The sequence below is a fragment of the Bos indicus genome, chromosome 13 (genome assembly GCF_029378745.1).
Source record: "Bos indicus isolate NIAB-ARS_2022 breed Sahiwal x Tharparkar chromosome 13, NIAB-ARS_B.indTharparkar_mat_pri_1.0, whole genome shotgun sequence".
NCBI classification, from domain to species: Eukaryota; Metazoa; Chordata; class Mammalia; order Artiodactyla; family Bovidae; genus Bos; species Bos indicus.
The window spans coordinates 77,750,328-77,763,040 of NC_091772.1; the positions used below are offsets into that span (position 1 = coordinate 77,750,328).

The 12,713-nt window shown below is 46.4% G+C and overlaps 1 protein-coding gene across 2 annotated transcripts in view; it reads right to left on the reverse strand.

Moving 5' to 3' along the window:
* Window positions 1–314: 314 nt before the first annotated feature.
* The window catches only part of B4GALT5 (beta-1,4-galactosyltransferase 5), a 100,264-nt gene continuing 87,865 nt past the window's right edge, over window positions 315–12,713 (reverse strand). For both annotated transcript variants that reach the window (XM_070801863.1, XM_070801862.1), the window contains exons 3-9: window positions 11,592–11,705; window positions 10,525–10,649; window positions 9,309–9,425; window positions 8,435–8,622; window positions 7,384–7,506; window positions 4,392–4,493; window positions 315–3,507 (exon numbers count right to left, since the gene is read on the reverse strand). In XM_070801863.1, coding sequence (XP_070657964.1) covers window positions 3,360–3,507; window positions 4,392–4,493; window positions 7,384–7,506; window positions 8,435–8,622; window positions 9,309–9,425; window positions 10,525–10,649; window positions 11,592–11,705 — 917 coding nt within the window. In that variant the 3' untranslated portion in view covers window positions 315–3,359. The remainder of the gene's footprint in view (window positions 3,508–4,391; window positions 4,494–7,383; window positions 7,507–8,434; window positions 8,623–9,308; window positions 9,426–10,524; window positions 10,650–11,591; window positions 11,706–12,713) is intronic.

The window sequence follows — 12,713 nt, forward strand, 5'->3', positions numbered from 1 at the left end:
TGGCACACAGGATATTAGCTCTGCAACCAGGGATTGGACCTGTGGCCCCTTGAGTGGAAACATGAAATCCTAACCAAGGAATCCCCTTCCTGGGCCAGTTCTTGAATGAAGACCCAAGTGTGGGCAGATGCCCCATAGCACAGGAGGTTCAATGCTTTGGTTACATCAGCAGCATTTTTCACTCAACTGGCCTGACTGCAGGGCTTGGGTTGCAGTATTCCTCTCAGGACCACCTTGAGGTCAGCTCGGCTAAAGCAGAAGCCAAGACTCTAAGAAGTCAAACTGTCCTGGACAAAGAGAGACAACCACCAAGGTTTGGTTCTTGAATATGTATTTTTTACTGAAAAAATCATTCATAAATTAACATACAAAAATGTACAAACACATGAGTAAATAATGTAATGACAAAGGACTATATTCTTGTGAAAAGTGTTTTTTAAAACATCTTTAGATTTCAGTGCAAAAATGTACCCCTGGCACCTCTTAAAACATAAGAGCAAGCTCAAAAATCGTAGTGATGGAAACAAGCTAGTTCAATGTCATCGTCATTGGTGAGCGGATACCATCAGTCCACGTGGCTGTCGTTCAGCTATAGGTGTCCGTGGTGGAGCGGCTCTTAGGGGAGGCCCTGTGTTGTCAATATGAATAGCTTTGTGGACACTCCCTCCCCGCCAAAAAAATCAGCGTGAAAGAAGACTTTTCCTTGCACACTGCAATCGAAAGACAAGGCTGATTTAAGGGGTCATCCGTTTGGTAGCCTTAAGGAATTTCAGCTGCCAAAATACGCGCAAGGTCACACTTGGTTCTTGTTGTTTAACATGATAATTTCACGCTATCAACACGCCATCAACAGCACGTGGGGCTGGCTGCGGTTTTTCATTTTTTCTTTTACGTTTCCCCACTCAGTTTAGTGGATAAATGATTTAACAGTGCACAGTAAGAGACTTCACACAGATAAAACAAACTCACACATGATTGCAAGATGATTTAAGTCACCCAACTTCCAGCCCTGGAAAGACTTTTTCCTTTTGTCCTCAAGCCAGCATTTTCTTTGTCAAATTAGGTGTTGTTAGCTTTCTGCCAGCATTTGTTCTTACGGCAAATACGCTAATGAAAGGCTTCAAACATGGGCCATCCCTGACCAATGATCAGTCTGCCCTGGCAAATTCTTCCAAAGGACATCGTAATTTTGTCACACTGAAAGCAGCTCACAGCTCTCAGAGAAAGAAGAGGCCAGGCCAGCACGAGGCCTGGGGGCGCATGGAGGAAGGGAGAAAGAAATTTTTATTGCTTTATGCACCTTACGTCAAAGGAAAACCAAAAGAATTTCGTGTGTCATATTCCCTGTGAAGGTCTTTTAAAGCATGAAATGCTCAAAACTCTTTTAAAACATTTATGATAACAACTTACCAGCGTGCTCAAGGGCAGGAATCTGCTCTCTCATACGAGCTGGTAAGAGCTTTGCAATGCGGTTTCTTTTCTAAATAGCATCCTCTTCTTCGAAAGAACAAAAACACACATTAAAAAAACAAGGCCTGGCCAATCACTCCCACAGCTTGTGGGGATCATACGTCCATGGAACCCACACATGCAAAAACCCCAACCCACGTGTATATACACAAATACAGCCCCTACACACACATCCATGTAAACCATGAAAATTAAGGAAACTGAAGGCAAACAAGGCAATTAAAAAAAAAACTATGAAGTACTCCTCAGAAAGTACTCTTTAGTATGGATACATAAATATGTTTTATGGAAAAGGATGGGGGAAACCTGGTATTTCTCAGAATTCTGCAGGAGCCAAAGGGAACTATGAGGTGAGGGATTTGGCTCAAGGGAAACAGAGAGGCACAAATTCAAATGCAATTTAGAATCTGACTTCAAAAAAGCACATGGGGGTGTGAAAGGAGCATGTGGGCTCCTGTGTCTGTCTGTCCGGCAGCTTTGTTAAGCTAATCCCAAAGCTCTGATTTGGTCTAGCCTGGATCCCAGTTGACCCGCAGCACACAAGTGTCACCTGCTCCCTGGCTAAGTTCCACATCATTCAGTTGCTCATGATTCTATATATTGGGCTGGCCAAGAAGTTCATTTGGGCTTTCCCATACGATGGTACAGAATGACCCAAGCAAGCTTTTTGGCCAACCCAACACTAGTTAGTAATGTTCACCAAAAAAAAAAAAAAAAACCTTTCCAGAAACCAAAAAGGGGAATATTCAGAGGAATCATTGAAGCTGGTTGGTAATTTAGGCACAGATTTCAAAAACTGTGGCCACGGTCCACAAGAGCAAGCGAAAGAGAGAGAGAGAAACAGAAAGTAGGAAAAACCAACACCCCCACTCTCTCCTGATGCCGAGGAAAGGATGAGACACCAAGGTGAGAGACCCAGTGGTGTGCACTGGGCCCACCTGAAGGGTCTGCTTCAAGCAGGACAGCACTATCCTAACACAGCTTCCTGTTCAGCACAAGGCTGGGACCGGGAAGGACTGCCCAACAGGGAAGAGAAAACCAAAGCCAAAGTCAAGAGCAACGCTTTTGGAAAAGGGGACGGGAGGTGAGGCAGAAGAAGCTGGCCACTGGTGATAATGACTGGGCTGTTTTGTTCTGCTGTGACATGCTCTATGTCCACTCCCTTCCACAGTGACAGCAACCGGGGAGATGGCTGTCGTTCCCTTTTAGCCGAGTTCCTGCATCTGCCAAACCAATACAGGATCTGATATATAAACCCTCGGTTTGAGTTGGAGCCAGCTAGAAAATTTAAAAAAAAAAAAAAAAAGGCATTTTACATGGCTTATTTACAATTATACTTCTTCAAGAAGTGATTGTTGCATGTCTATTTCTCTTCCCCAAGCCCTCCCCCTCCACCCTCAATCCCCACCCAAAGCAGGTAATTTAGAAAAAAGAGAGAGAGAGAGAGGGAACACCAGATATGTAGAAGGATGGTTGTGTGGAGTTTCCTTTTGCTCTTCCTAAAACACAGCTGCCCTGCGCGGGTCTGCCTCTCTGCTCTGGAGGCCAAGAAGCTGCCCAGGCCGTTCTCGCGGGGGAAGAGGCTCCGGGGCGGCTCCGGTTCCGCTTGCGGAGGCCCGTGGCTGAGACGGGGCGGGAGGCCGGGGAGGAGGGCAGCAGGACAGACGTCGGTCAGTTCCCGGGCGCCTCCCTCCACCCCGGCGGGTCCGGACGGGGAAGGCGTTTTTGTGCGTGTGCTCTGTTCACATTTTTTTTTCCTTGAACCCTGTGATCCTTCAGGAGGCGCTGGGTTTCCTGTTCTCTTCCTCTGCGGCGCGCCCCCCGAGACGCGTCGGCGGGCTGCTGTCCCGGGGGCGGTGGGGGAAGCCAACGACTGTTCCCTCCTCCTCTCAGTACTCAGTCACCTGAGCCAGCTCGGGTGTCAAGTTGACGGTAATGTTTTTATACAAGGCGTCGTACGTGACGTTCGCGAAGTAGTTCAAGTTGTTGAGGCCGTCCACCGCTTGCCGCTCCTTGGACTTCCTCAGCAGAGCGTACCTGTGAAGCGGGGACACAGGGGCGGCTCTGAGCGAGGGGCCGAGCAGCACGACCCGGGGAGACCACGCTCCTGCCCGGCCCCGCAGGGCGGGTCATCAGCCGTTCGGCTCCTCCAGGCTGCGCGCCATTATCAGACCTAGAAACACCTCCTATTTCACGCGAGCTGCTGGACTTTATTTAACGCGCCTGCCCCTCGGCAGAGGAGGAAACCGAGGGTCACAGTCCTAACTGGCTCGCTCGAGATCACTCACTGAGCGGGGAAGCGGAGGTAAGATGTTAAATGGCGGGACGAGAAAGTTCCGTCTGTATTCAGTGCCCTCTTACTCCCCAGGAAAACAGTTCATGCAGTCAGATCGACTGTCGTGAGGACAGTCCTCCCAACAATTAACAAAAGACAGAAAGAGCCACTCCCGAGGACCTGGAGATGCACGCCATGCACTCGCCTCTGCTCAGCCTGACCTGGAGTTCTTTTCCTTGAAGGTGTACAGGGTGATACAGCAGCTGCAGCCGCACAGAGGCTCAGGGACACCCTTCCAGAACTGAGCTCGCAGAGAGGGTGCCAAACTCTGTCACATGAGCGTCAGTTACACAGACTTTGACCCGAATGGGTTTTTCTCCAACTCCCTGAAGGCTACAGCGCAGACAACTACAAAGCTTAAGGAGGAGTGATTTCCTTAAAAGATCTTACAATCACATTTTTCACCAATAGTATCATTTTGCCCCCAAACACCTGCCTCACACTTCAGTGAGTGATAAACAGGAACTCTCAAACAGCTGTCTGAACAAGACCTTGGAAGGGGTGAGGAGCAAGCCCGGGGACTGCAATGCTTGAGGACCCTGGAAATACAGGACTTTTGTATGAGGAATAAACAAACTGCACCAACCTTCCAAGAAACTGGACCTCTCCTCGATGGTGATGAGGAATGGACTTGTACTTCCCTGTGTCACCTTCTGGCCGACTCACAGAATAGCCTGCATTCTGGACTCTGTCCAAAACAAAGAAGATGGGTAAAATGATCAAGTCTGACAGGTGAGACCAAACCTATCCCAAGGCTGAGGAACGCCAAGCTGAACAACAGTGCTTCTTTTGCATCTATATATTCAAGTCACTTTCCCTCTGGATAAGTTCATGGTTTTAGAAAAGAAGTCTACAATATGAAAAGTTTTGAAAAAGAAGAGAAATTAAAAATTCCCGAGGTTTGACATGGGGTCTCAGTGACAGGTGCAACCATGTGTGCACACATGCCCCCGCCCCCCCACCCCGGTCAGCTTGTTTGTTGTTTAGTCGCTGAGTCGTGTCTGACTCGTTTGTGACCCCATGGACTGTAACCCACCAGGCTCCTCTGTCCACACACTTTCCCAGGCAAGAGTACTGGAGTGGGTTGCCATTTCCTTCTCCAGGGGATCTTCCTGACCCAGGGATGGAACCTGTGTCTCTTACGTCTCCTGAATTGGCAGGTGGATTCTTTACCCTCTGAGCCACCTGGGAAGCCCAAAGTGGCACAGTATCTGCATATGACCCCCACATCCTCCAGCAGACCTTACATCACCTCTAGCGTCAACGCTATGTAAATAGTTGCTTATGGGGAGCAAGCAAGTTTTGATTTTTGGAACTTTTCGGAATTCCGCACCCCACCCCCCAATCCACAGTTGGTTGAATCCTCAAATTCAGAACCCGCGGGTGTGGAGGGCTGACAGGGTGAAGATGTGTTCTCCCTCTCATTTGATAACCATGTATGAGATGCCTACTGTGTGCCTGGAATTATGTGGGGTGCTGGGGAAACAGTCACACAGTCCTGGCCTGAGGGACTCCTTGCTGAGCTGGAGAAAGAACAGGATGAGCCGGCAGAACAGATGTCCTGCTGCTGCTGCTGCTGCGTCGCTTCAGTCGTGTCTGACTCTGTGCGACCCCATAGACGGCAGCCCACCAGGCTCCTCTGTCCATGGGATTCTCTAGGCAAGAACACTGGAGTGGGTTGCCATTTCCTCCTCCAATGCATGAAAGTGAAAAGTTAAAGTGAAGTCGCTCAGTCATGTCCAACTCTTAGCGACCCCATGGACTGCAGCCTACCAGGCTCCTCTGTCCATGGGATTTTCCAGGCAAGAGTACTGGAGTGGGGTGCCATTGCCTTCTCCAACAGATGTCCTAGGGGAGCCCAACTAGATTCAGAAACCAGTCAAACCAGTATGGAAAGGCTGCTCATCCTCACCAGGTTCCTAAGAAACCCAAATTAAAAGGATGAGATGCCATTTTTACCTAACAGACCGAGAAAGAATTGTCCAGGAGCTGCTGTGCTGAAATGGGCACAAATTTCAATGGTCGTTTATATCCAAAAGCAGGTGGTGTGCTAAGAAAATTTGTAGGCTTATGTACTGTTGGTCACAATACTTTTGCAATCTTTTCTGAAGGAAAATCAGACAATAACTATCAAAATTTTTAAAGTGCATTTACTTCTTGACTCTGCAGTTCTGCGACCAGGAAATTAACCTACAGAAATATTTGCACATGTGAACAGAAGATGCTCAAAATTAAACAACACTGTTCATCAACAGGACAGGATTAAAAATAAATTGCTGTCTGTCTACACAAGGAAATACCACATAATTGTAATAACAATGAAATGGCTCTCTGTACTGACATGATTAGAAGGGGAGAAGGGATGTGTCTGGGCTGTTTATGTATGAATAGAAAGAACTATAAAGAAACTGCTTGTTGAAATGGCTACTTCCTGGGAAGGAAACAGGATATCAATGGGGATTAGGACTTACACTCTTTTGTTTATATGCGTGCGTGCATGCTAAGTCACTTCAGTTGTGTCCAATTCTTGGCGACCCTATGGACTGTAGCCCACCAAGCTCCTCTGTCCATGGAGTGGGTCACCATGCCCTCCTCCAGGGGATCTTCTCGACCCAGGGGTCAAACCTGCATTTCCTACGACTCCTGCATTGCAGGTGGATTCTTTACCGTTGAGCCACCAGGGAAGCCCCTTTTGTTTATACACTTCTGTATTATCTGAATTTTTACCAGCCTCCTCTGAATCCAACTTATACTCTCATTGTGATATATAGTCGTTCCTCAGTTTCCACGTGGGGGGACTGGTTCCAGCACCCGCCCTGCAGTTACTAAAATCCGAGAATGCCCAAATCCCTTATGTAAAAATGGCATAGTTGCTGGGCTATTTAGTGGCTCAGTTGTGTCCAACTCTTTGTGACCCCATGGACTGTAGCCCATCAGGCTCCTCTGTTTACGGAATTTCCCAGGCAAGAACACTGGAGTGGGTTACCTTTTCCTTCTCCAGGGGATCTTCCCGACCCACGGATTGAACTGGCATCTCCTGCACTGGCAGGTGGATTCTTTACTGCTGAGCCACCAGGGAAGCCCCTACTATTTACTTACTGTACAAAAATACTATTTGACACTACTCACACATGAGATTGTTCCTACAAACTTAAAATACGAGCCGTACCTGATGGCATGGATAAATCTGTATAACTCATATCTGACCTCTGGTTTGGGAAGGTTTCAGTGCAATGGGCTATGTGTGTAAAGTACACACCAGATTTCTAAGATTTAGTAAGAAAAAAAAAGGAATGCAGAATATCTCATTAATATTTTATATTAAAATAAATTTTATATGGATTGCATGTTGAAATGGTATTGTTTTGGATATACTGCAGTAAGTATAATTGTTAAAATATTTTTATTAATATAATAAATTAATTTCACCTTTTTCCTTTTTTAAAATCTTTCTAAATAGAGCTACTAGAACATTGAAAATTAAATACATGGCTTAATGCGTCATATTCCTACTAGACAGTGCTGGTCTGGAGAGCCTAAGGGAGTGTTTCTAGAAGACATCAGAAGAAGGGCAATACCTGTTCCACAGGTCGTCATCTTCTCCACCCCACCCCCAGAACGCGTTAGGAAAGCCGTTGATCTTCCGAAACTGTTCCACTGTTAAGCCGCTCACTCCGCCAAAGAACTCAGTATAAGGAAGCCTAAAAGGAGATGTATGGCATCAATTATCCGTGCATGAAAGGGTGTTCTCTTTTTTCCCCCTAGAACAGGCCATCTCATGGGAGAACTAAGTCTTAAGTAAAGCAATACTCTCTGTGCTACTGCCCCAAACCACCTGAAATGGTTTCCTCGGGCCAAATGCATCCACCCAAGTAGCTAATTAAATTTCTTTTCTCATTTTTTTTTTAAATCACAGCTTTATTGAGACAGAATTGACATACCATACAACTTACCCATTTATTATTTTAAAAAAAATATTTATTGATTGATTGGTTTGGTCTGAGTGTGGCAGGTGGGGTCTTTGATCTTTGTTGAAGTATGCGGAATCTAGTCTCCTGACCAGGGATCAAACCTTGGTCCCCCACATTGGGGGCATGGAGTCTTAGCCACTAGACCACCAGAGAAGTCCCTAATTTACTTATGTAAGGTGTAAATTCAATGGGGTTTTTTTTATATATATTCATGGAGATTTGCAACCATGGCCACAATCAGTGTTAATCAATTTCATCACCGCCCCCCACCAAGCAGCCTTGCACCCGTCATCAGCAGTCAGTCACTCATTTCTCCCTACTCTCCTCAACCCTATGCAACCACTGTTCTTCCTTCTGTCTCTGCAGATTTGCCTATTCTGGACATGTCATACAAACTGAATCATATAATACTCGGTCTTTTGTAGCTAGTTTTCTTTCACTGAGCATATAGGTTCATCTAGGCTGTCACATGTATCAGTACTTCATTTCTTCTTATTGCCAAATAGCATTCCATCATATGAATGGATATACTACATTTCGTTTATCCATTCATCAGTAGATTGCGATTCACGTTGGAGCTAATTTGATTTGGTCATCCTTGGATCTTTCATCATCCTTCTAAATTTAACCTCTTTAATTAAAAGGAAATGAAACTCACAGATACATATACTTATCCAGTTTAGTCGCAAAATGCCTTGGCATCTGTCCACATCCATAATAGTTACGATCACTTTCTGGTATGTGATCCACGTCGTGAAAAATTAGGCAGTCCCAGTCCAAGTCCTTCATTGCTTCTTGAAAACCCACATTAAAAAGCATGGCTCGATTAAAGGGTTGGGTGCCAACCTAAAAGAAGCAGAACTTTATTTTTAAAAGGACTCTTGAAGAAGAATCTTTGCTGCCTCAGCCCTGCCTAAAGGAGACCTTATTGAGAGATCACTGGGCCGGAAGGGAGGTGGGTCCTGCCTGGTTCATCACTGACTCACCATCACTTGACCTCTGGCCTCAACTTCCTCAGGAATAAAAAAGGGTGATAAGGATAAACCTAAGCCTCTCTCTCCAAGGCCGTTTGAAGGCACAGTCAGCTGTGTAACAGCATTTAGAAGGGTACCCAGCCCCCTACACGAAAGGAAGAACAACACGGCCATTTCTACCTGCAGCCCCTTATCTCCTGGGTCTGAAATGTGAAGACAATACCCAAAGCAGTTCCAGGAAAAGCAGCCCACAAGAGGCCTCTGTTCAAGGGTAACGAGGTTCCAGGCAGCACGCAGACCTGCTGGTCCTGAACATCTCCACCAGCCCACAAGAGGCCTCTGTTCAAGCGCAAACGAGGTTCCAGGCAGCACGCAGACCTGCTGGTACTGAACGTCTCCACGGAGGAGCGCAGGACGCCCTCTGCTCCCTGCCCCCACAGGGCCACTCAATCGTGAGTTTTCCATCTTATGGGCTCTTAACCCCAAGGATGGATCAGCCTGAAGCTCTCTCAACTGTAGTCTTGGAAAAGAAAGAAGAGGGAAGAAAGAGCCACTCACTTGCTCCACCACATAAAACGCAAACCGCAGGCGCTGGCGCTGGAGCATGGGAATGAGGTGTCGGAGCAGGACCGGGAGGTGCTCGTGGCGGTTCCGGAAGGGGACGAGGATGGCCACCTGCAGCGGGTCACAGTGACAGAGGCCGCCCAGTCAGCGAGCTCCCTCGACTACTCCCACAGCACTGGGGCCCGGCCCGCTTGGGGGGCTCCGGCAAGCTGCCTTACCCTCCACTTCTCTGCAGTCGCCCTTTTATCAATAGTATCTCCTGTCTCTCTATTCTAGCGCAGCTTGTTTTAGAACAACGTGGGTGTGCTTGTCCCAACCACTAACTAAGAGATTAGGAGGGGAGGTGAGATGTCTTAACACTCCTTTACATCAGAGCAAAGCCTTGTTCTGTGTCTTGTATATTCTCCAGGCAAGAATACTGGAGTGGGTAGCCATTCCCTTCTCTAGGGCATCTTCCCAACCCAGGGGTTGTCCCACATTGCAGGTGGATTCTTTACCATCTGAGCCACCTGGGAAGCCCCATATTATCAACACATGTACTAAATGAATACTTTTAACTGACATAAAAAAACACTTATATATATATATTTAACTTTGATCATTAAATTGACTTTACATCCCAGTGATGGGGTGGAAACACTGCTTTGTTCCAGATCCGCTTTGATCACTGCTGCGCTATAGCATCTCACAGGGCTGGCACGGAATAAGCACTTTACGCAACACTTGTTCAAAGAATTGACTTAAGCCACTGTCATAAGCTTGAGCCACACTACTGATGTCTCCTGATTACAGTCATGCAGAAAAAAACTAAACAATTCTCATAGTCAGGCTAGATAGTTCTGCTTTTTACTCCACTAAATTCATGGCAACAATGCCAAATAAAGCATAAAGCGCTGAATTTGTGAAGATGGCTTCTGCAAATCTATCAGGAGAGACCCACCACCCACCTCCCCCCACTGCTTAGCCAATATTCCTGGAAGGAAGAAAAAGGGTCCTGGTTCAGTGACCAGAACAATGCGTATGTCTGCGGCTACAGCAAAGTCCTCAGGGAAACCCACTCCTCCAATATGTTTCCATCAGATGCAAATCCTTTGCAATAAGTGGTAAGTAGGGTGCAAATTACCAAATGTCAGAGTGAAATCCATGGTAATTCACATGACAGCAAGTGCCAGGTAGGCTTCCCAGCACCTGGGGTCTGACCCCACCCTACCTTCCACCGAGGCACACAATCTGATGGCTTCCAGTGACCGCCAAGCTTGATGGTTGGGTCTTTAGAGAAGAGTTCATGGATGGCATCCATTCCAATCTCACTCATGTTTATGTCTATCGGGCCCTCTGAACAGAGATGGGGGAAAAAAATTAGTAAGAGGCCACGAAATTCCTACATTCAGGGCTGTAATCTCTGGAGTGGTTCAGTGCTTCTTCAGCGGGCTGTGTTTTTTAACAAGGATGGGGGGGTCCCTACGTCTGCTTCCCAACCCAGTGGGTTTCAGTTCATCCCTATTACTGGGTAAAGCGGCAAATCAGGAAATAAAGACTTGGGAGTTCTGCTTCTGCCAAGGATGTAGAAAGAAATGAAGACCAAGTACAACAGCAGCTGAACTTCTCAAAGAGGAAGGAGAAAAGCAGCTGAGCTTGGTAGCATCTCTGTGTGCTCCTGAGCCGAGTGCAGACATGCTGCCCGATTCACTGATCAGTGACCCTAACTGGTCATGGCCAAACTCAGAACATGCATCATCTCGAACTCAAGTCAGGAAGAAGATAGTCCAAGAAGCCCCAAAGCACAGGAAAGGTGTAACAGTACACTGTCACTGCTTTAGGTTACACACGAGATTCTGAAGGAAAGAGGAAGGGAAGGGGAAGAGGAAAAAGGAAGAGAAAAAAAAGATGCAAGAATTTTTCTTAACCAGCACTTTGTTAAGAAAATAACTTCCCTCATATTAAATGAGTTATACAATCAGTGTGAGATTTATAGTAAAAGACAAAGCTGGTTGCCTACACTTTCTCAAGGATATCTTAACAGACCTCAAGTTACAAAGCAAAGAGTGAAAAATGTGGTGGGAAATGGCACCAGGAACATAGGCGGCCCTGCAGAAGGGCTGGAGAGGAGCCAGGACACATGCAACCTTCATAGTTCCTATTTCCAAGGGCCAGGAGTTTATAATCTCTCTGTAAGTAGACATATCGAGAGATCAGGAACACTCTCCCTTTTATTTTAATCAAACAGAAGGACATCGGTTTTAAACGCAGAGGAAGATAAGCAAGCACTCTACTCACTCATGGAAGGGAGCCTTTCGGGACAGGTATGGTTTGCAAAGTAGGTGAAGTCTTCAGGAAGAAAAGTCGTGGTCTGTAGGAAGGATTCGCTGTGGTTCAAGTCGAGAGGATAATCTAGAGAGGAAAGAAAAGAAAAGGCAGCTCCGATTGGTACAAGTCATCATCTCTGCAATTCTCAGATGTCCACCAAACAAGGATTTTTCTAAGTCATTATCTTTCGGTGAGGCAGGATGCTGACTTAGCCCTTCAGCTAAAATTTCAATACATCAATAGAAATGTTAATCAGATGATACTATTTCACCAGCGTTTCTATTCTTACTGTTATTATAGTTTTATATGCAGTCAGTTCATAGTCAAACAACCTTGCAACATAAATAAAAAAGAGAAACCAGCATCACTCCCATGTCTTTCTGAAAGGAAATGTCCTCACTTCTGTTCATCAACTACCTTAGTATTTGGGGCTTCCCTGATGGCTCAGATGGTAAAGAATCTGCCTGCAATGCAAGAGACTTGGGTTCGATCCCTGGGTTGGGAAGATTCCCTGGAGAAGAGAATGGCTACTCACTCTAGTATTCTTGCCTGGAGGATCCCACGGACAGAGGAGCCTGGTGGGCTACAGTCTATGGGGTCACAAACAGTCGGACACAGCTGAGCAACCAACATGTACGTATATGCATACCTTAGTATTTATCTCCATCAGCCTATACAGCCAATCTTTTCTTTTTTGGGCAGTGTCCTTTTTTTCTTTATTGCGGTATACTTGCTTTACAAAGTTGTGTTAGTTTCTGCTGAACAGCAAAGTCAACCAGGTACCCATTTACATATATCCCTTCTTTTTATGGATTCCTTCCCATTTAGTTCAGCACAGAGCACTGAGCAGCGCTCCCTGTGCTTCACAGTCATCCATTTCATGCCTAGTTATCAGCAGTGTGTACGTGGCAATCCCGGGTCTCTCAGTCCACCCACACCCACCTTGGTGTGTATGTATATCACTCACCTAGAGCCAGACATCCTGGAACGTGAAGTCAGTGCGCCTTAGAAAGCCTCACTACGAACAAAGCTAGTGGAGGTGATGGAATTCCAGTTGAGCTATTCCAAATCCTGAACGATGATGCTGTGAAA